This window comes from Arctopsyche grandis, chromosome 13 (genome assembly GCF_051622035.1).
Source record: "Arctopsyche grandis isolate Sample6627 chromosome 13, ASM5162203v2, whole genome shotgun sequence".
Taxonomy (NCBI): domain Eukaryota; kingdom Metazoa; phylum Arthropoda; class Insecta; order Trichoptera; family Hydropsychidae; genus Arctopsyche; species Arctopsyche grandis.
Genome location: NC_135367.1, coordinates 11,253,488 through 11,277,262, shown reverse-complemented (window position 1 = coordinate 11,277,262; position 23,775 = coordinate 11,253,488). Strand labels below are relative to the sequence as shown.

The window sequence follows — 23,775 nt, the reverse complement described above, 5'->3', positions numbered from 1 at the left end:
TTCAAACAAGGGACAGCATCCCTTGTTTGAAAAGTCACCGCCCGCCACTGATACATACATACATACATACATACATACATACATACATACATACATACATACATACATACATACATACATACATACATACATACATACATACATACATACATACATACATACATACATACATACATACATACATACATACATACATACATATATATATATCTAATCTATAATTTGGAAAGAGACTTTGTATGTATGTAAATATCCTTGGTCGTCGTCGTCGTCGTCTTCGTCCGTAGATCGGTGACGTCATCGAACACGTGATTCGATTTTTTTTTTTTTCGATCCATGGGCGCCGATTTGTTTTTTTCGATTCAATGGATTCACCCCCGCGGGGGCGCAAAGCGAGTAGTTTCATGGGGCCCCGCCAGGGGCGCCACAAGGGGCGCAGCCCCGTGGGGCTCAAAAGGGGGCGCCACAAGGGGCGCAGCCCCGTGGGGCCCCGAAGGGGGCCCGGGGGGCCCAGCCTCATGGGGCGCAGCCCCATGGGGCTCAAAAGGGGGTGCCACAAGGGGCGCAGCCCCGTGAAGCCCCGAAGGGGGCGCGGGGGCCCAGCCTCATGGGGCGCAGCCCCATGGGGCTCAAAAGGGGGCGCCACAAGGGGCGCAGCCCCGTGGGGCCCAGCCTCATGGGGCGCAGCCCCATGGGGCTCAAAAGGGGGTGCCACAAGGGGCGCAGCCCCGTGAAGCCCCGAAGGGGGCGCGGGGGGCCCAGCCTCATGGGGCGCAGCCCCATGGGGCTCAAAAGGGGGCGCCACAAGGGGCGCAGCCCCGTGGGGCCCCAGCCTCATGGGGCTCAAAAGGGGGCGCCACAAGGGGCGCAGCCCCGTGGGGCCCCGGGGGGCCCAGCCTCATGGGGCGCAGCCCCATGGGGCTCAAAAGGGGGCGCCACAAGGGGCGCAGCCCCGTGGGGCCCCAGCCTCATGGGGCGCAGCCCCATGGGGCTCAAAAGGGGGCGCCACAAGGGGCGCAGCCCCGTGGGGCCCCGAATGGGGGCCCGGGGGGCCCAGCCTCATGGGGCGCAGCCCCATGGGGCTCAAAAGGGGGCGCCACAAGGGGCGCAGCCCCGTGGGGCCCCGAAGGGGGCCCGGGGGGCCCAGCCTCATGGGGCGCAAGCCCTAATAGGCATTAACTAAGGGGGGCGAAGCCCTAGACGGCAATTAATCATGGGGGCGCGGAGGGGCGAAGCCCTAAAAGGCAACTGATCATGGGGGCGAAGCCTTAGACGGCATTTAATCATGGGGGCGCGGAGGGGCGAAGCCCTAAAAGGCATTAACTAAGGGGGGCGAAGCCCTAAACGGCAATTAATCTTGGGGGCGCGGGGGGCGAAGCCCTAAAAGGCATTAACTAGGGGGGGCGAAGCCCTAGACGGCATTTAATCATGGGGGTGCGGAGGGGCGAAGCCCTAAAAGGCATTAACTAAGGGGGGCGAAGCCCGAAACGGCAATTAATCTTGGGGGCGCGGGGGGCGAAGCCCTAAAAGGCATTAACTAAGGGGGGCGAAGCCCTAGACGGCTTTGAATCATGGGGGCGCGGAGGGGCGAAGCCCTAAAAGGCAACTGATCATGGGGGCGAAGCCTTAGACGGCATTTAATCATGGGGGCGCGGAGGGGCGAAGCCCTAAAAGGTATTAACTAAGGGGGGCGAAGCCCTAAACGGCAATTAATCTTGGGGGCGCGGGGGGCGAAGCCCTAAAAGGCATTAACTTAGGGGGGCGAAGCCCTAGACGGCTTTTAATCATGGGGGCGCGGAGGGGCGAAGCCCTAAAAGGCAACTGATCATGGGGGCGAAGCCCTAAACGGCAATTGCTCATGGGGCGTGGAGGGGCGAAGCCCTAGAAGGCAAAGGCTCAGGGGGGCGCCGAGGGCGAAGCCCTAGAAGGCAAAAAAAAATTTTGATTTTTTTTTTTTTGATTTTTTTTTTGATTTTTTTTTTTGATTTTTTTTTTGATTTTTTTTTATTTTTTTTTTATTTTTTTTTAAATTTTTTTTTTAAATTTTTTTTTTTAATTTTTAAATTTTTTTTTTTTTTTTTAATTAAATTAGCTTAGTCATGTTTAAGCGGTTTATATTATAAACACTGAGCGAAGCCGGGTAATACAGCTAGTATATATATATATATATATATATATATATATATATATATATATATATATATATATATATATATATATATATATATATATATATATATATATCTAATCTATAATTTGGAAAGAGACTTTGTATGTATCCTTGGTCGTCGTTTTCGTCGTTTTCGTCGTCGTCGTCGTCGTCCGTAGATCCGTGACGTCATCGAACACGTGATTCGATTTTTTTTTTTTCGATCCATGGGCGCCGATTTGTTTTTTTCGTTTCAATGGATTCACCCCCGCGGGGGCGCAAGGCGAGTAGCTTCATGGGGCCCCGCCAGGGGCGCCACAAGGGGCGCAGCCCCGTGGGGCCCCAGCCTCATGGGGCGCAGCCCCATGGGGCTCAAAAGGGGGCGCCACAAGGGGCGCAGCCCCGTGGGGCCCCGAAGGGGGCCCGGGGGGCCCAGCCTCATGGGGCGCAGCCCCATGGGGCTCAAAAGGGGGCGCCACAAGGGGCGCAGCCCCGTGGGGCCCCGAAGGGGGCCCGGGGGGCTCAAAAGGGGGCGCCACGAGGGGCGCAGCCCCGTGGGGCCCCGGGGGGGCCCAGCCTCATGGGGCGCAGCCCCATGGGGCTCAAAAGGGGGCGCCACAAGGGGCGCAGCCCCGTGGGGCCCCGAAGGGGGCCCGGGGGGCCCAGCCTCATGGGGCGCAAGCCCTAATAGGCATTAACTAAGGGGGGCGAAGCCCTAGACGGCAATTAATCATGGGGCGCGGAGGGGCGAAGCCCTAAAAGGCAACTGATCATGGGGGCGAAGCCTTAGACGGCATTTAATCATGGGGGCGCGGAGGGGCGAAGCCCTAAAATGCATTAACTAAGGGGGGCGAAGCCCTAAACGGCAATTAATCTTGGGGGCGCGGGGGGCGAAGCCCTAAAAGGCATTAACTAGGGGGGGCGAAGCCCTAGACGGCATTTAATCATGGGGGTGCGGAGGGGCGAAGCCCTAAAAGGCATTAACTAAGGAGTTCGCGTTGTGTGGTATACACAGACGGACGTGTTTACCTACCTTTCTACCGATATGGCCACGATTTGTGCCTGTAGAGTGGTGATTAACGAAGTTCTGGCGTTCATACGCAATAAGATAGACACCCTAGATGAAGTATCACTTGTCCAAATATGCGACTTCTTTACTGAGGATGAAATGATGGTGGCGAGAAACGTGCTCATTTCACTTCTGCCTGATGTGCGAGATACACGACGACAAGGTGATCTAAAAAAGTTAAGATGTATTCAAGACATTATTAAAATGTTTAAAGAAACAGATGTGTCTGTTCTACCAAATTTTGGCGCTGTCAACCTGCGACGTTTGCCTCCTGTTTCTTTCGATTCGATTGATGTTACATCACTACTGAGTGCCATTCAAGATTTGAAGGAAGAGGTGAGAGTTCTGAAGTCTCAGGGTGGGGCGAATGATATTTCTCTCATTAAGGATGCAATAGCTGAGTTGCGCGAAGATATGAACAAGATCACTTCCGATGTTTCAAATCGCGATTTGAATGCGTCTAACTTGGTGGAAGAGATATTAAAAAAAACCGGAACCTTTGCGGATGCCGTACGTAAGCAGACTAATAAAACCAACAAAAATAATAGCCAATCGAAACTACCTCCTGTGCCGAACGCATCGAATAATGTTACATCGAATAATGTAAACAAGCAGAGAGCGTCAACCAGTGGCGGCGCTTCGAAAAATGTTACATCGAACGATGCAAACAATCAGGGAGTGTCAACCAGTGCTGGCGCTCCACTAGCTGAAAATGATAACAACGATAATTTCAAATTAGTTAAAACGAAAAAAAACATTAGACGAAGTGCCAACTTAAGAGGCACTTGCAAGGATTCTGAATTGCAAGCTGTAATTCCAGAATCTGAAATTTACATCTCTAGATTCTCGTTAGAGACGAATGTCGAAATAATTAGTAGATATTTAAAGAAAAAAGTAAATTTCAAATTCACCTTAAAAGAACTACCATCTCGAACAAAATGTGGTTTCAAGTCTTTCATTGTTGCAACTGAAGCCACGAATGCAACAAAACTGCTCGTGCAAGATTTATGGCCGACCGGAATTGTTTTCCGACGTTTCCGAAAAAACTATATTAATGGGGGACAAAACAATAACAATCGTCAGCTATAATTGTCGCTCTTTTCGACGTACTGAATCCTACATTTCCAAACTATGTAATGAGGCCGACGTTATTTTGTTACAAGAAACATGGTTTTTAGAATTTGAAACTGTATACTTGAGAAGATTCCATCCATCATTTGAAGGCACTGGTACATCTGCAGTGGACAGCGGTAATGGACCTTTAGTTGGACGTCCCTATGGTGGTGTTGGTATATTGTACAAAAAAACTTTTACAGTCACCCAAATTGACCTTCATAATCCGAGATTACTTTGCATTAAAATTCAGCAAGGTGATATTGAATTGTTAATTATTAATGTATATATGCCGACGGCAAAACCAGAAAACTTTGAAGATTTTACTACTTGCTTGGGCATTGTTAATGCCGCTATCGAAGATCATAGTCGCTCGAATTTTATTGTCATGGGTGATTTTAATGCTCATCCTGGCTCTTTATTTTGGAACGAACTACTATCCTTCTGTGAAGAAAATCATTTGAGGATTCATGATTATGCGTGTCTTCCATCTGATACATTTACATATGTTAGTGACGCACACGGCTCCTTACGGTGGTTGGATCACTGTATCACATCTGAAGGAATTTTAGGATCCATTCAAGATTTTAAAGTCCACACTGACGTAGTATGGTCAGATCATCGTCCGCTTTTTGTTATAATTGCTTCGAATGGTCTGAATCGTTCGAGACCATATCACAATTATCGTCATCGCGACATTGCAACTTGGATGCCACGCAACCCTTCCGACATAATTGCATATTCACTAGAAGTAATTAACTCTTTGGATCGTATTGTATGTGATAATAATCTTCAAAATTGCAATTTGAGAAAATGCACTGATACTGAGCATAGGACTTCCATTAATTACCTCTATCATTCGATTGTAGATGTGTTGAGAAATGCCGCTTCGACATCATTTTCTTCACCAACGCATCAGTATAATGATAAGAGGTTTAAGGTGGTTCCTGGTTGGAACGATCAGGTAGCGGCACGCTACCTAGATTCGAGGAACTCATTTATAGAATGGGTCGCAGCGGGCCGCCCTTCTACAGGAGAAATTGCCGACCGACGTCGTCATGCTAGGCATGTTTTTAAAATTGCACTGAAGGTATGTCAACGCAACGCTAATCAAAGTATTATGGACAAGATAGCCCTATATCATAGAAATAAAGAATTCAAGCAATTTTGGAATGCTACAAATGCTATTTTAGCAGTAAACAGTACTATCCCGGTACATATTAATGGAATCTACAACCATCGGAGTATTGCCAATATGTTTAGCAAGCATTTCAAAGAGTCGGATTTGATGGGCAGGGCTGATATGGTTATGTCTATCTCAGAAGATTCGTTTTTCGTCATAACTGGCGAAGAAGTTGAAACTGCGTTAAGGTCAATGTCTGGAGGGAAAGCAACTGGTTGGGACAGCATTAGTACGGATCATGTTCTGCATAGTGGTAAGAATTTCTTCATCATATTAGCAAGGCTTTTCAATGTGATGATTTTGCATGAACATGTACCTGAAGAGTTTTCAAGGACGACTATTGTTCCTGTCCTCAAGTCATCAAAGCTTGATGCTTCAGTCATTGACAGCTATCGTCCTATTGCTCTAGCCACCATTTTATCTAAAATTCTAGAGAAGATATTGAGTTGCAGATTAAGTGGCTACCTTTTGTCAGCTGATGAGCAGTTTGGATTCAAGAAGCACTCGTCGACGGACATGGCCATCTACACTTTAAAACAGGTAGTGGATTTTTATACATCGCGAAAAACTTCCGTATACGCCTGTTTTCTAGACTTATCCAAGGCCTTCGATCGAGTGGATCATGATCTACTTTGGTCCAAACTTTTAAAAAGGGGAGCTCCAAGTCAAATCGTGAGGTTTTTAGCATCCTGGCACCGGAATCAGTTCAGCCATGTACGCTGGGGGAATTCATACTCTGATCCCGCTTCTTTGAAGTGCGGGGTTAGACAGGGTGGGTCAATGTCTCCTGGCTTATTCAACCTTTACATGGATGAACTTTCACATCGCCTTCGACAGACTGGAGTTGGTTGCCACATAGGAGGAATATGCAGTAACCACATCAGCTATGCGGATGACATGGTGATCTTGGCGCCTTCTCCGTCAGCTCTGAATCGCCTCCTGGAAGTTTGCTCGAGTTATGCTGCAGAACATAATATGCGGTATAATACGAGTAAATCCATGGTATTGATTTTCCGATACGGTCGAGGTCCTCATTTCGTCCCCAACATTATTTTAGATGGGCGTAATCTTGAAACTGTTAGGGAAGTCAAGTATCTGGGACACTTGCTGACGGAGGATCTATCTGATGACCGTGACATCGAAAGACAAAGAAGAGCCATTTGTGTAAGGGCAAATATGCTGGCTAGACGATTTTTCCACTCCAGTGTAGAGGTTAAGAGACAATTATTTATGTCCTTTTGTACTAGCCTCTATACTGGTGAATTATGGACCAGATACAAGCGGGAGACGATGAGGAAGATAAAGGTACAATACAACAACTGTTACCGTGCTCTTTTCGGGTTACCTAGGAGCTGTAGCGCGTCGCAAATGTTTGTAGAAGGGCATGTGCCTCATTTTGAAGCCATTCTCAGGATGAGAGCGGCCTCTCTACGTCTTCGTATATTTTTATCGCCTAATTGTCTTCTTGCTGCTGCATCTTCTCATTTGCATTCTTCATTGTATGTTCGATGGATGGAACTGCTACACCGACCGCCTTGAATAGACATAAAATTATTTTTATTTATTATTATTAGACTTATTTATTATCAGTAATATTTATATATTTACTTATGTATTTATTTATTTATTTTTTGTTAACTATTTTTCAATACTTTTTTTTTTTTTTTTTTTATTATCTATATATTATTTATATGGGCGTTGGGGATTGCACTATTCTCCTCATCGTCTGGAATAAAAAACTATTATTATTATTATTATTAAGGGGGGCGAAGCCCGAAACGGCAATTAATCTTGGGGGCGCGGGGGGCGAAGCCCTAAAAGGCATTAACTAAGGGGGGCGAAGCCCTAGACGGCTTTGAATTATGGGGGCGCGGAGGGGCGAAGCCCTAAAAGGCAACTGATCATGGGGGCGAAGTCCTAAACGGCAATTGCTCATGGGGCGTGGAGGGGCGAAGCCCTAGAAGGCAAAGGCTCAGGGGGGTGCCGAGGGCGAAGCCCTAGAAGGCAAAAAAAAAAAATTAGATTTTTTTTTTTGATTTTTTTAAATTTTTTTTTTATTTTTTTTTTATTTTTTTTTTATTTTTATTTTTTATTTTTTTTTTTATTTTTTTTTTAAATTTTTAAATTTTTTTTTTTTTTTAATTAAATTAGCTTAGTCATGTTTAAGCGGTTTATATTATAAACACTGAGCGAAGCCGGGTAATACAGCTAGTATATATATATATATATACCCTTAGTTAATGCCTTTTAGGGCTTCGCCCCCCGCGCCCCCAAGATTAATTGCCGTTTCGGGCTTCGCCCCCCTTAGTTAATGCCTTTTAGGGCTTCGCCCCTCCGCACCCCCATGATTAAATGCCGTCTAGGGCTTCGCCCCCCCTAGTTAATGCCTTTTAGGGCTTCGCCCCCCGCGCCCCCAAGATTAATTGCCGTTTAGGGCTTCGCCCCCCTTAGTTAATGCCTTTTAGGGCTTCGCCCCTCCGCGCCCCCATGATTAAATGCCGTCTAAGGCTTCGCCCCCATGATCAGTTGCCTTTTAGGGCTTCGCCCCTCCGCGCCCCCATGATTAATTGCCGTCTAGGGCTTCGCCCCCCTTAGTTAATGCCTATTAGGGCTTGCGCCCCATGAGGCTGGGCCCCCCGGGCCCCCTTCGGGGCCCCACGGGGCTGCGCCCCTTGTGGCGCCCCCTTTTGAGCCCCATGGGGCTGCGCCCCATGAGGCTGGGCCCCCCGCGCCCCCTTCGGGGCTTCACGGGGCTGCGCCCCTTGTGGCACCCCCTTTTGAGCCCCATGGGGCTGCGCCCCATGAGGCTGGGCCCCCCGGGCCCCCTTCGGGGCCCCACGGGGCTGCGCCCCTTGTGGCGCCCCCTTTTGAGCCCCACGGGGCTGCGCCCCTTGTGGCGCCCCCTTTTGAGCCCCACGGGGCTGCGCCCCTTGTGGCGCCCCTGACGGGGCCCCATGAAACTACTCGCTTTGCGCCCCCGCGGGGGTGAATCCATTGAATCGAAAAAAACAAATCGGCGCCCATGGATCGAAAAAAAAAAAAATCGAATCACGTGTTCGATGACGTCACCGATCTACGGACGAAGACGACGACGACGACGACCAAGGATATTTACATACATACAAAGTCTCTTTCCAAATTATAGATTAGAAGATAAGATATAATATATATATATATCTAATCTATAATTTGGAAAGAGACTTTGTATATATGTATGTATCCTTCGTTTTCGTCGTCGTCGTCCGTAGATCGGTGACGTCATCGAACACGTGATTCGATTTTTTTTTTTTCGATCCATGGGCGCCGATTTGTTTTTTTCGATTCAATGGATTCACCCCCGCGGGGGCTCAAGGCGAGTAGTTTAATGGGGCCCCGCCAGGGGCGCCACAAGGGGCGCAGCCCCGTGGGGCCCCAGCCTCATGGGGCGCAGCCCCATGGGGATCAAAAGGGGGCGCCAAAAGGGGCGCAGCCCCGTGGGGCCCAGCCTCATGGGGCGCAGCCCCATGGGGCTCAAAAGGGGGTGCCACAAGGGGCGCAGCCCCGTGAAGCCCCGAAGGGGGCGCGGGGGGCCCAGCCTCATGGGGCGCAGCCCCATGGGGCTCAAAAGGGGGCGCCACAAGGGGCGCAGCCCCGTGGGGCCCCGAAGGGGGCCCGAGGGGCCCAGCCTCATGGGGCGCAGCCCCATGAGGCTCAAAAGGGGGCGCCACAAGGGGCGCAGCCCCGTGGGGCCCCGAAGGGGGCCCGGGGGGCCCAGCCTCATGGGGCGCAGCCCCATGGGGCTCAAAAGGGGGCGCCACAAGGGGCGCAGCCCCGTGGGGCCCCGAAGGGGGCCCGGGGGGCCCAGCCTCATGGGGCGCAAGCCCTAATAGGCATTAACTAAGGGGGGCGAAGCCCTAGACGGCAATTAATCATGGGGGCGCGGAGGGGCGAAGCCCTAAAAGGCAACTGATCATGGGGGCGAAGCCTTAGACGGCATTTAATCATGGGGGCGCGGAGGGGCGAAGCCCTAAAAGGCATTAACTAAGGGGGGCGAAGCCCTAAACGGCAATTAATCTTGGGGGCGCGGGGGGCGAAGCCCTAAAAGGCAACTGATCATGGGGGCGAAGCCTTAGACGGCATTTAATCATGGGGGCGCGGAGGGGCGAAGCCCTAAAAGGCATTAACTAAGGGGGGCGAAGCCCTAAACGGCAATTAATCTTGGGGGCGCGGGGGGCGAAGCCCTAAAAGGCAACTGATCATGGGAGCGAAGCCTTAGACGGCATTTAATCATGGGGGCGCGGAGGGGCGAAGCCCTAAAAGGCATTAACTAAGGGGGGCGAAGCCCTAAACGGCAATTAATCTTGGGGGCGCGGGGGGCGAAGCCCTAAAAGGCATTAACTAAGGGGGGCGAAGCCCTAAAAGGCATTAACTAAGGGGGGCGAAGCCCTAGACGGCATTTAATCATGGGGGTGCGGAGGGGCGAAGCCCTAAAAGGCATTAACTAAGGGGGGCGAAGCCCTAAACGGCAATTGCTCATGGGGCGTGGAGGGGCGAAGCCCTAGAAGGCAAAGGCTCAGGGGGGCGCCGAGGGCGAAGCCCTAGAAGGCAAAAAAAAATTTTGATTTTTTTTTTTGATTTTTTAAAATTTTTTTTTTAATTTTTTTTTATTTTTTTTTTATTTTTTTTTTGATTTTTTTTTGATTTTTTTTTGATTTTTTTTTTAATTTTTAAATTTTTTTTTTTTTTTAATTAAATTAGCTTAGTCATGTTTAAGCGGTTTATATTATAAACACTGAGCGAAGCCGGGTAATACAGCTAGTATATAATATATATATTAAAGCATTAAAATCAACACCTTCACATCGGAAACAAATCACATTTTAAAACATCACTAGAATTACATTTCAATACAATTATCTCATATTCTTCTAGGCATGTAACCAAATTAAAACATTATTCAACATACCAAACACTCGCCAAAACATGAAAACACCAGAATAATCAATAAAACATTAACAATATTTCAAATCTTAACTACTAACAAAATAAAACAATAATCAAATATCATGTAAGGCTTAACTAAAACCCCTCCGGGTACTCCACTTATTCTCTAATTCACTGACACACACTTCACTTCAATCGGCACAACCTAAACACTATCCGATGCCAGTCGCGATTCCACGCGGCTGTCCGATGATGTTGTCCGCGATGGACCTCCCGTCGCCCCACGGCTTTCCATATGGTATCTTGCCACATATGAAGTTGACCAATATCGTTCCTGGTTCACCGATATATCCAAAAACTCCTTTCTTAATCCATGGTCTTATTTTCTTTTCCATTATAGTAACATCAATCTGACTACGACCAAGCTTGAAAGTGAATACATTGTCCTTTGGTGTTGAAATTTTGGCTGGGTCTCTTATTTCTTCTGGTGATTTATCCATATCTTTTTCTTTATATTTCCCATTTTCTTCATCTTCATCTTTAGGATTCTTCGAATGACCATGAGACCCTTTTCTGAATTGACCATCGGGCGGCTCATCTTCATTTGAAAACGCCATGTCTCCGTTGTCCCAAAGCCTTCCAATATCCAAACCATCACCGTCCATACTTCCATCACCCATGTCCACGCCTCCATCACCCGTGTCCTCACTTCGATCACCCGTGTCTAAACCGTCCTCTTCATTATTGGAAACATCTATTCCACATGGTTTGTGATGCTTACTTTCATCATTCTTCATCCTAATTGAATCTGTGGTTGATGATCGATTTTCTGTGTTCGGTCGCACTGAAGAATAGTCCAGATGAGCTCGAGACGGCGACGCCGGAGGCTCTAAGGGGGTCCTCACCATCTGACCATGTGACATGTTTGATGTTCCATCAGCCTCGCTTGAACAGGAATCGTTGGGTTCTGCATGAGCAGACATCTCTTGTGAAGCCCGTTCTTCTTTTTCCCTCCGCAGACTCTGTTCCAACTTAACCTCGATCGGAACTCGTGGTTTTGACGTTTTATCGCGTTCCACTTTGATTTTTTCTTGCTCTCCATCCTTCAAGTCCGAATCAGCCCTCCTTACTCCTTCCGCAGCTTTTCTACGAATGGCACCGGAGCTGTTACATTGGTCTCTTACCACAGGAACACTTTCACTAGTGATGATGCCGCATCGATGTACGAAGTTCTCGCCGGCGAGGTTGTCTTCACTGCCTGTGTCGATCAGTGCCGGCGTCCTCGCCTTGGGTCTCCAGCCACCTCCAGTTGAGGGTGCGGGCACTGCTTTGGCCGTGGCTACGGTTGCGGCTGCTTCTTCTGCCTTTACCTTTTCCACCAGCCCTTCGAAGGCGCTCAACTTTTCCCTGAACTCCTTCAAATTGCGGGCACCATGCAGCATCCCCTTCATAGAAGACCTGCCAGGGATCCCGTCGATGACATATTCCATGAGGTCGCGATCCTCAATCGAACCCACGCTCGCGATCTCCCGCATCCGGTAAAAGTACTCGTTGACCGATTCCTCTGACGTTTTCTGCGACTTGGACAGCCTCCTATGGACTGACGCCCCACTCACCATCCGGGCGAACTCCTCCAGTAATGCGCTTTTGAGTTTCTCCCACGAATAGACCCCATCTTGTATGCGCAGGAACCTCTCGGCCACCCCCTTGACCAGGCGTTTCCCAAACAGCAGCTTTTCCATGCTGCCCCAACCTGCCGAGTGTGCGACTTCTTCGATCTGCGCCACCCACTTTTCTACCGGATAGTCGTCGTTTCCGGTGAAAATGGGGACGGCGCCCTCCATGTCTTGGAAAGTCAGCTTGGCTCGGCTGGCGACTGGCTCTTCTATCGCCCTCTCCCGAACCCCTCTCGACGTCCTACGACCAGATGTCGGCCTCCTCCTCCGATACATTGTAGCACGTGGTCTTCAAACTGCCGCCTAATCCCGGACGAGCCCCCAATTGTGGGTGGAATTCCTGAATAGATGACGCTATTCAGGACCACGATGGGATGTGGCGGTGGAATTGAAGATCAAACACGTGCGTTTTCAGTCATGTTGTTTATTAAAACGACACCACGCGGTGGTTTAACGACCAACCGCCCCCAATGGAAGGTTAACTTCTACTAACTGTAAAATAGCGGTCATTTCGCGCCCTCTGCTTTCATCCCCCCTCTACGATCGGTCGTAACATACCCTTTCACAGCCATAGCCCATACATCAGCCTTTCGTTCAATCCCAACACTACATATATATATATATATATATATATATATATATATATATATATATATATATATATATATATTAAGTTTTATTGGATTTACTTATAATCTTGTTGGTCTTTTTATTTCTTATTTACAGGATCGACGTCAATTCGTTAAGTTTGGGAGTTGCTTTTCTTATGAGTATGTTGCCACTTCTGGGATTCCCCAAGGATCAAATCTTGGCCCTTTATTATTCCTAATATTTATCAACGATATTCAATCTTCTATTCACCATTCTAAATTTTTATTATATGCGGATGACTTAAAAATCTATAAGAGAATAATTGATTTACCTGACGCTCTTTATTTGCAAGAGGATTTGAATTCTATTTATGAATGGGCTAATGTTAATAAACTTCCCTTCAATATCCTAAAGTGTCGGGTCATTTCTTACTCTCGTTCTCGTTCTCCTATTAAATATCCGTATAAATTTCATGATTCTCTTCTTCAGAGAGAATTATTTATATCTGATCTGGGAATAGTCTTCGAAAATAGTTGGAGTTTCAACATTCACATTGAGAATATCTGTGATAGGGCAACAAAAATCCTTGGATTCGTAATCCGTAATTCGTCCGAACTAGGGCTCACTGCCATTCGTCTCTTATATTGTACATTAGTTCGCAGTGTGCTCGAGTTTGGCTCCATTATATGGTCTCCCTATCAACTTCGTTACTCTCTAATGTTGGAACGAGTCCAAAGGAAATTCCTTAGATTTTTATATCTGAAGACATTTGGATTTTATCCATATCTGTTCCCTAGTGCCTTTGTCTTGGGATCTTTGGGTTTCAACTCCCTGGCAAAGAGAAGAGATTTATTTCTTGGGAAACATTTCGTAAAATTACTTAGAGGAGAGATTCACAATCCCACTATCCTGGAGAAACTAAAATTCTGGGCCCCGGAAAATCGTAGAGTTTTAAGAAAACATGATATATTTTTACCAATTAGGGCTAAATCAAACGTGCTCATGAACTCCCCCCTCTCGAGAGCTGTTCGACTCCTTAACTTACTGGCACATTACTTGGACCTATTCGATGCCAGTTATGTTGAGTTGGTGGAACACATCCTAAATAGCACGATATAAATTTTTCAATCTTATTTCTTTGTTTTTATTTTGTGTACATATTTTTTACTTGATTTTTATTATTTTTTTATGATGTTTTTTTTTTATTTATGATTTTTATTATTTTCTTATGTTTTTTTTTATTTATGATTTTTATTATTTTTTTTATGATGTTTTTTTTGTAATTTTTATGATTTTTATTATTTGTATTAAAATCACATTGACGCTTTGGGGCAACCTGTCAAGTCTCTGTGGTATTGATTTTTTAAAATAAATAAATAAAATAAATAAATAAATAAATAAATATATATATATATATATATATATATATATATATATATATATATATATATATATATATATATATATATATATTGCAACTGGCAGTAGTTTCACGTGCTTGAGATATTCCAGTTTTCTTAAAAAGTATTTTGGCCTCTTGTATAATTTGTATATAAAATTATTATTTTATATACAAATTATACACCAATATTTTTTTAAGTGGTGCTCCATACGACCGCACGGGTCCCCGGGTTGCAGATTGGGGAACGACTCTAGTAGTCAACTGCTACGGCGACGTGGTGGTCTCAGACAAGGAGCACGTCTCTATCTACAGTGGATGCAATCGTGCCAACAAATGCGTGGCCGTAGAGACGTTAAACAGTACGGTCGCAAACGAGCCTCCAGAGTACCAGCCGACCCTGTGGAGTATCCAGGCTTATCCGATTATGCGGGGCTCTGATCGGATGAACCCCTTTTTTCCCTAGATTCTCGTGGGACCAAAAATGGACAAAGAAAAATTTGCCTTTCAAAGAAGCTCGCGATTAGGACGGTCACCGACAAAGGAGATGGAAGCTCCCAGCGGCGGTCCTTATCCGATAGTTGAAGGCAAGACAATGAACGAGTTGGCAGACTCGTACAGTAAGGGTTGCCTCGCCCTGAGAAGAGGGGCACACCCCGGCGGTGGATGAACTGTATCGAAATGCGCGGAAGGCACTCAAGGGTGCCATCAAGGACAGTAAAAGGAAGTGCTGGCGGGAGCTACATATGTGAGATAGTAGACATCGATCCGTGGGGACTGCCGTACAAAATAGTGCGACAGAAACTGCGCAGTCGGTCGGCCGATCCCTATCTCGACAACCCGGAGAATCTGAAAACTGTGGTCGATGGGCTCTTTCCGGAACACCTGGAGCGAACGCGAGCGCTCGACGTCCTAATTGATGGCGAAGAGTGCCCGCTGTTCCAAAAGGGCGAACTGGAGCGGGCTCCGGAAAGCTCCGGGCCCGAATGGAGTCCCAAACGAAATAGTCTCGGTGGTGGAAAAAAAAGGAGCAGAGATAGAAGTGGCAAGGATGTCCACCCTTCTGGGACGAAGCGCTCGAGCTTTGGTTCGTACGACTCGAAACACAGTTTCCGTGCGAAATTCACCACGGTTGTGGGACTCCTCGACGACAAGTTCCTCCCACTGATACGAGACATCCTTTTGGAGCAGGCGAAAGGAAATCGATACAAAAGAAGGCTGATAGGGGCGTTCTCGGACAGCCACGACGATCGCATCAACAAATTGATGGCGAATCTGCAAATCAGCCGACAGCCGACCATCGGACGTTTGGTTTCACATGAAGGCAACACGTGCTCGACAGATTTTTTGAGTCATGTGGACGCGAAGGCTGCCGTTCCCCGTGCAGTCGGCGCTCGCAACAACGACGACAACCAACATGAAAGAGCTGACGGCGGTCACAGACCGCGTCTTCGAAACACAGCGGCCAGCCGATGTGTTCCAGTTCCAAGCGCTGCCGCCCCGGCCTCCGGGTGTACGGAGTTAAAATCAATTCTAAAGGTGCGTTCAGCTCGTGCTCCGCTTATTGTCGGTTTTTTGACGAACACAAAGGGATTCGCATCGCGCTCGTGGAAGTGTCGAGTGACAGACGTTTCGTTCGAGCATCATGGAAACGTGGACAGAAGATGTTTGTTTGCAATTAATTGAATTGTATCAAAGTAATCCAACGATATGGGACACAAAACATGAGGATTACTATAAAACCAGAAGAGATTCTTGAGGTACATCGGCAGCCGTTTTGGATTATCCTATACATCCTATGAAGATGCTTGTAGGTGTCAGCATCTGCTTCCACTTGTCAAAAGAAGGGAAATAGCCGACATCTCAACAATTTTGAACATCCTTAACGGCTCGATCGACTGTCCTCAATTATTGAGCAGACTATCGTTGGGTATGCCAAATAGAATGAGCTCCTTTACGTGCCTAATATATTTTGTAATTATGGAAGAAGCTCATTCATCTGGCGTGCAAGCTCCACCGTCAACACACTAATTTCTACAATTTCTATGTTTAATACTTACCGTATTAAATTACGTAGTTTAATACTTATGTTATATTTCTATGTTTAGCAAATGCGAGCTAGGCAAGGCGGAGGTGAAATTCCTAGGCCACCAGGTCACGAAAGACGGAATCAAACCGTCCCCGGAAAAGGTGGCAGCCATTATAAGCTACCCCAAACCGCAAACAGTCCAGGACTTTAGATATCTAGCCATGGTCAATTTCTACAGGAAATTCATTCCCCACGCGACGGAGAACCAAAGGCTGATGAATGACCTCCGAAAAGATTCTAAGAAGAACGACAAAACCCCAGTAGTCTGGACCGCAAATTTCCTAATAACTTTAAGAAGAGAGTGATTGTATAACCTCCAAGTCCTTGATAATATAAAGAAAGCTTACATATCTTATTTAGAGCAAAGCTGACCGCATACGGAAGTCATTACGACGAACCGTAAACAGATAAAAGACGACGATCGAATTGAAACAAATCAGATTACCCTGATCGACACCAACGTTACACCGAGTCTCCGAATTTTTCCGAGAGTGTACGTTTAAACTTAAATAAATATTACCAATTTATAAACAAAGTGATATTTTATTAAGAAAACATAAGTGTTTATCTGGTTTGTTCGTATCGATCTGCTCGTGAATCAAATATCGTTTTTTTGTATCGCAAGTCCGTCAGGACATAACAAGGGATTTGTCCTGCGGGTACGTTCGTGCAAGAGAGTTCTAAAAATTGGCGTAATATTTATAAGTGACGCATCAATTGAAAGCGCAAAAACCAAACTTATTAAAAGTAATTTGGAAAATTGTTTGAAAACTTGAAGTTTGCCATAAGAGACACCCTTTTTGTGTCAATTCAACGTGACTTCGTTAAAGTTTCCGACATTTCTAGATACGTGTTAATGTATATCATGGAATAAATACAAACCAGAGTAACAGAAAACAACAACAAAAAAAATAAATAAGATGGCACCGTAAATTATAGTGCTATCAGTGAATAATAACAATATGTAAAAAAAAAGTATGAATTATCTTAAAAACTGTAACGACTTAGTACAAAAGTAATGACCTTTTCTATTACCTCCTAAAAGATTTGTACAATCTGCAGTGTACATTTGTGCTTTATCCCCTTATAAAAGTGTACAAGGGAAACTTTCTGAAGAAATTATATATATATAACATATATCACACTTATGAGGCTTCACCCCAATATGAATATTCTCGCACACAAAAGGTTCATGAGAAAACAATCATGAACAAAAGTTACATCTCGTCTTCAAATGCCTTGTAAGTAAGATATTTTTGAGCGAATGATTTTAAACAAATGTTACATTTGTTCTCTACCTCACTATGAACACTCATGTGTGCAACGAGGAAAGATTTTGCATTGAATATTTTAATCAAATGCCACAAATGCATGCTACGAATATACATATGTATGTATAATGAGGTAATATTATGATTTGAAAGATTTTAAACAAATATATTAAACTTCAACGGTTTTTCTTCAGACGGGCATCTCGTATGATTCATAGCGTGATGTTTTAGAGAGAATAATTTTAAACAAACGTTACAATTGTGTGCCGTTTCACCGAGTACAGACTTTGTATTGTAAGATTTTAAACAATCATCACATTTGAACGATTTTCTCCAGAGTAGTTTTTCGTATGTATCATTTGGTAATTTTTTTCAAACGAATGTTACATTTGTTTGACTTTAAACGTTAACATTCGTTTACCTTGTAAATGACTAAAGAAATGTCACATATGTACAGATTTTTTTCGCCTGCATTACGTCTTCACATTTCAGGTTGTCGTTATTGTTGTCCGAAGTAATTTTCCCTCCGCAAATCTACATACGAAATAAGCAAAACGATATACAATTTTACAGTGTGGTTAGATATCATTTTACACGTGTTTTTATGTACTATTGAGATTTGTTTGGAATCGTATCATATTTACTTACCACGCCATTGTTTGGTGAAATAGAAATGTAGCAAATCAACATCTGACTCGTCTTTCCATATAGAATCTTCCGGCTCGACGTCCAAATTGTCCGAAGACAATTACAGATTGTTGACACACGAAAGACATATCATATCATATCTGGCAAATGGTCACATTTCCTAACCTACAAATGAGAAAGGCATTGTGAGATAGTGTGGACTAACAAGTAAGTAAAGTTGAAGGCAAAGGGTCAAGTATAACTGACGGTAGGTCCAAACGCCGTGGATGAGGATCGTCACGGATGGAGACGAATCGCAGGGCAGAGGCAAAGTTTGCACTCCGCTGCTGTGGAGGTCTGGAAAGTGGGGATTGAAGTTGAGTCGTAGTTGTGTATGTGATACAGACTAACTAGTCATTGTATACACTGTTAAATCCAATCAAATGCTCACCGTATACAGAGGATGTGGAAACATTGTCCAGTTAGCGTGGACGCGGCCATTCGGCTTTTGTACAAATCTTTAGTGTACAAGCACAACGGCGCGAGCGTCGCCATATTGAAAATAGAAAATGAAAAAGTATCGTGTAGTGAAATGTCGTCTGTCGTCTGTAGAGGTACGACGATGTCCTCGTGTCCGGAGCCGGTGTCGTCGTCAGCTGACAGCAGATGGGCTGGATGAGGGCTGGATGAGGGCGCGTGCGGATTAGAGACGATCAGCTCGATCACCATTCACTCGGCATTCGGCAACGGTCGCAACGGAACGGTTTCGATCGGGTTCGGAGATACCAACTTTCGTGGGTAGTAACGCCACGAACACCGACCATCACACACTCGAACTCTGAACAGTAGGAGCAGTTAGCAGTTAGCAGTTAACACGTTGTAGAGATATAGCACGACTTGTGATATCACCTATTTCCCTCATCGAACCTAATCTGTACAAATGACATCATTGCGTCCTCTTCTCGTACACGATAGTTAGCCGTGGCCGAAATCCTTCGTCCAGCTTACCCATAAAGGCGATTCGACTCGCTCCAGATACGCAATCACGGAGTACACGGGAAATTCCAAGGAGCTACGCAACTACGCGTCAAACATCGAACACAAAGGAAGACCTCGACCCCGTCGGAATCTTCCAGAACGTGATCTCACCAGCCCAGCTATGCGTTGCTCAAGCAACACATTTATAAACCAGTGCATCGTCCCCAGATGCCAGTGAGCTTCAGGAACTCGACCTAACTCGTTCCAGTGAATCATTTACCTACTTCGCTGTACATACAAATACACCTGTATTAATCGAGTAATAAAGATCCTCTTAAAAATTCAACTGAATTTCCATAGGCTGGGAAGCGGTCCAAAACCTTCAACCCCCCTATAACGTTCTCTTTTTTAACCCTCCCTCATGTGGTTTTCAAACCTATACACACCCTATATTTTTTGTATTCCTAGAATGAACTACAATAAATGTATTTAATAGATTTTGTATGATTTAGAAGAGGGGTACATCGTAAAAAAAATACGTTTATAAATTTCTACGTTTCGAAGTATGGTTTTATAGGGTGTAGGCGGGGTAGGAAGTGTTGACCGTATCCCAGCCTAACGAAACACTGCTGTGCTTGTTTTAAGTTGTTTTATTGTTTGCCTAAATATTGTACAAGTGTATTAGAATATTTGAGGAAGTTTTCTCGAAGCGGCTATTGGCTGTTGACTTGGTGTCGTGATGGGCGCTGGATCTGCAGTGTGTCGTTGCTCTGGATCCGGCTATGTTCAGATATCTCTAGATATGGCAGTGTGTTGCTGGCTCGGCATTTTCGGCTTAGTTGCAAGCGTTCTTCCATTGTAGGGTAGTGTAGTGGTAGCTGTTCAGATGCTGGATGTCGACTGGTCCGCTGCTGTGTGTCGACTCTTGTTGCTGTGGGTCGACGCTGTTTGGGGTGGACCTCCTTTTATATTGTTTTTGGGGATCCACGTGACCTGTGTTTGGCGATTGATTCCGAGAAGTGCACGTGGTGTTTACGTGTGCAAGTTATGCGAGGAATGTGGTTTGTTGTTTAGGGTGGACGTTTCTCGAATGTTTGGCGTCGTTCCACTCGATTTAGTTTAATGGATGCAGGTGTTCTTCGTGTCGTTCTGCTTGGTTTGTTGGGGTGGAATATGCTCGAATGTTTGGCGAGAGAAAGAGGAAGCTATGTTTTTGTAAGTTATTGTTTTCGTCGCTTTTGCCGCGTGGCTATTACTAGGCAGTTTCTCAAATATTCAGTCGCGCGCTTGTTACGAAATTTTACCAAGTCATTGTGACCTTCATTGCGTACAACAAATCCTGAAAGTTCCATCGTAATCGGTTCTGTGGTTTAGGAGCCTATTCGAGACAGACAGACAGACATTCATTTTAAAAATAGATGGAAAAAAATCAATTATAGATAATCGATTGAAAATATATCTATAGAAAAGTCAAAGATCTGTAGGAATATAACACAAAGTGTGCCATTTCTAAGCGAAAACAGTGATCCCATATATCCTGTACAATCACGCAGAACTCGAGAGAAACGACCCCTTCGACCATTCCAGAAGAAAGAGTTCATCGTTCGATCATAAACAAACAATGATCTCACCAGGCCACTGCGACACATATCCTGAAAATCGTTTACTCGTGGCAATCATTTACACGTGTTCGTGGAAACAAAGAAAAAGCATTCATGTGTGGCGCTTGAACCTATAAAACACGCGCCTCGAAAATAGGTCGACACGTGCTTCGTATACACGTGTCTTGGAAAACAAAGGAAACGTATGACCCCATTCTCTTACGGACATCGTCCTGGCTTTGAGCCCAAAGCTATAAAACTCTCGCCCTGAGAACACGTGCCCTGGAGAACAAAGAGATCTTTTGCACACGCCACGCTTAGAACTTCCATATATAAACCCGCACAGCAGACGCAGCAGCAGTCCAGTCCAGACTTTTCCCTGAAGCAGGCAACTACCCCACTTCCTCGTGAAATTTTCTGTACTTACCATAAATTGTATTCTGGAGAAAATAAATATACTCTGTTAACTACAACGAGTTTCCGTAGGCCGGGTTTCGGTCACAACATAACCTCTCGACCTACAGATCTGATTTGGGGGGGGGGGGGGGTTTGACTTGCATGAAATTTGACAACCCTATGTATATTGAAGTTTTTTCTTGATCCGTTATTATATTCGTACATTTTGATGGAAGTTATATGTATACATATGTATGATCCCATTTCAATTAGAATCCAATCTACATACATTTCCGACATTGAAATTACGGTTCGCCACCACTGGACCAGGGCGTGAATCATTCATGATAACAGACGGATGTTTAATTTTGTCTTCGGCAGTCGTTGCGTTGAACTATCTGGCTATTGACGTCATCCTCTGATTTCACCCAATGGTAAATTTTCCTATTGAGGCACTACATTTATTTACATATATGCATACGTATATTGCCATTTTTCGATATAATGATAGGTGACTTATGTATGTATCAGTGGCGTGCGCTGAAATTCTCTCTCTTTTTGTCTTACAGCCTTACTTAATGTGCACGAACGGGATACAAGAGGAACAGCCTGTTCCTCTTGTATCCCGTTCGTGTTTTTTTTTGCGCAGGGCGCGCAGCCAGATGGGGCCCCGCCGGGGGCACACGTCCATGGGGCCCCATCTGGCTGCGCTTCCTATACATATAAATACGTATATTGCCATTTTTCGATATAATGATAGGTGACTTATGTATGTATGTATCTCAGTATCTATGTACATACATATATACATATCTCGGGAACTTTTCTATATGCCACTGCTCGCTAAACGTTATATCGTCAATGCGCTATAAAAAGTAGCAATAAAAACCTTGAACCTTTCAGAGCATTGCGCAGGTAAGTTTGGCATCGACAAGTATTTGTTGAAAATTGAAAATTGTAAAACTGGGTGCACCGCGAGTTCTTTTAGTTGTCTCACATCACTGGGTGAGACAACTTAAAGTTTCTAAATCTTGTGCCCAGATGACCGTAGCCCAGATGTCGCGTACCGTATAAGTTTACACGATTTAGCTTTTTATAAGGTTTTTATTAGTTTTTTTCATTTTCAAATTTGACAATTTGAGATCGCTTTCCATAGAAAGATGTATATATGTTATATATTTTATCCCAGACATAATTTTTCTACGATATTTACTTGAGAACAAATGCAACTTGACTATTTTTTTAAAAGCCTCTTCTGAGTTTCATTTATAAATGAGGATCACAATGATAACTTTTAAATTCGTAAATTTTATTTTTATTTCAGTCAATACTCCAACGCAATACCACCATGGCCTCAAACGTTGCAGAAATTTCTTGTTGTGAAGCAAAGGATTTTAAACTTGATTTGAACAAGCCATATGAATTATATGATCGCCTTTCACATTTTGTCATTTATTTTGTTAACGATATGGAAGCAACGTTGAAAGCCCATCATGATATTATTGAGGGTCGCCTTAGAAATTCTGGCGAAATTCCCAAAACCATTGAAGCAATACTGGGTGCTGCATTGGGACTTGTGAGATTTAGTGGAGGAGCAAAGATAGTGACTAAGCCTATGGAAAGTTATTGTCTGTGGGGTAAAAAGAATTCTTCCTGTAAATATGAGGGTATTGTTTATTTTTTTCATGAAAACAAGACCGAAATGAGAAAGCTATTTGCGGAAATTGCAATTCAAGTGTTCTCTAGCTTCGAATTCCAATTCAAGGGGGTTACTTCAAGTCGTGGACCTCGGGGGGCCATGAAAAGGCTTGCTCAAGATGGAGTTCAACGATTTCTGAATTTCATCATAGAACAAAAAGAGAAGACTGATAATGATTCTTTCGAAATAAAAATAGAAGCTAAAAATATCGTGTATGGAAAATCCAAGGAAGGATTCTTGGATTTTCTTCCTTCCGAAGTTCGATTATGTAATATTCCAACCAACTATATTCCAGATATTCCATATGTTAAGAAAAAGTCACCGGGCTATGAAATCGAATATAAAAACGACAATTTAGAAAAAAATTGGAAAACGTCGAGTTTGTATGAGAAAGCTGGGATCGTTATAAAGGATAATGGAAAATTACGATTTTTCAAAAGGCCAAAATCAGATTGCGGAAAATATTTTTTCCGTCGACCATTTAATGGGGAAAACTGGACGGAAGAGTTCAATAGCACAATAACAGCTAAGGATTTAGGAATAAATATAATTAGATATAATGAAGAACCTGTGGACTATTTACAACATCTTGAAAAACTATTAAATAAAATAAACAACTGTGATGGTAATTATTTGGAAAAGAGAACCTTTGAAATAACTGAGAGATTATTGAAATGCTTTGAAGGCTTACAAATCATAAACATCGAAAATCAGAAATACTGTGAAGAAACAATAGGCGTATTGAAAAACAACTGTGATACAATTAAAAAGCAATTGCAAACATCAGAACAGGCAGTCAAAAGTGAAATTCAAAAAACTGAGAAGAATTTAATAACTACGGTTCAACAGGAAGCTGATAAAACGAATCACTTATTGATAAAAGAGTTCGAATCACTGAAAAAAAAAAAAAAAATCGACAGAAAACAAATTACATTTGGATTACTTGCTCCAGCCAAATCATTCACTGGACGAACGAAAGAAATACAAAAAATACACACGGCACTGATTGAA

At 44.5% G+C, this 23,775-nt stretch overlaps 3 protein-coding genes and 1 long non-coding RNA gene across 4 annotated transcripts in view; 2 read left to right on the top strand and 2 right to left on the bottom strand.

Annotated features, from left to right (window-relative positions):
• Nucleotides 1-23,775, top strand: part of LOC143921168 (uncharacterized) — a 420,653-nt gene that overhangs the window by 67,397 nt on the left and 329,481 nt on the right. The window lies entirely within an intron of this gene.
• The window catches only part of LOC143921171 (uncharacterized), an 895,047-nt gene that overhangs the window by 846,115 nt on the left and 25,157 nt on the right, over nucleotides 1-23,775 (bottom strand). The gene's annotated exons all lie outside the window — the stretch shown is intronic.
• The window catches only part of LOC143921164 (uncharacterized), a 754,379-nt gene that overhangs the window by 706,565 nt on the left and 24,039 nt on the right, over nucleotides 1-23,775 (top strand). The gene's annotated exons all lie outside the window — the stretch shown is intronic.
• LOC143921350 (uncharacterized) lies at nucleotides 14,307-18,853 on the bottom strand. Its single transcript, XM_077444598.1, has 4 exons — nucleotides 18,542-18,853; nucleotides 18,358-18,447; nucleotides 18,112-18,276; nucleotides 14,307-17,997 (listed from the first exon to the last, which is right to left on the bottom strand). The coding sequence occupies exons 1-3, from the start codon at nucleotides 18,817-18,819 to the stop codon at nucleotides 18,246-18,248; spliced, it is 399 nt and encodes a 132-aa protein (XP_077300724.1). The 5' UTR covers nucleotides 18,820-18,853; the 3' UTR covers nucleotides 14,307-17,997; nucleotides 18,112-18,245.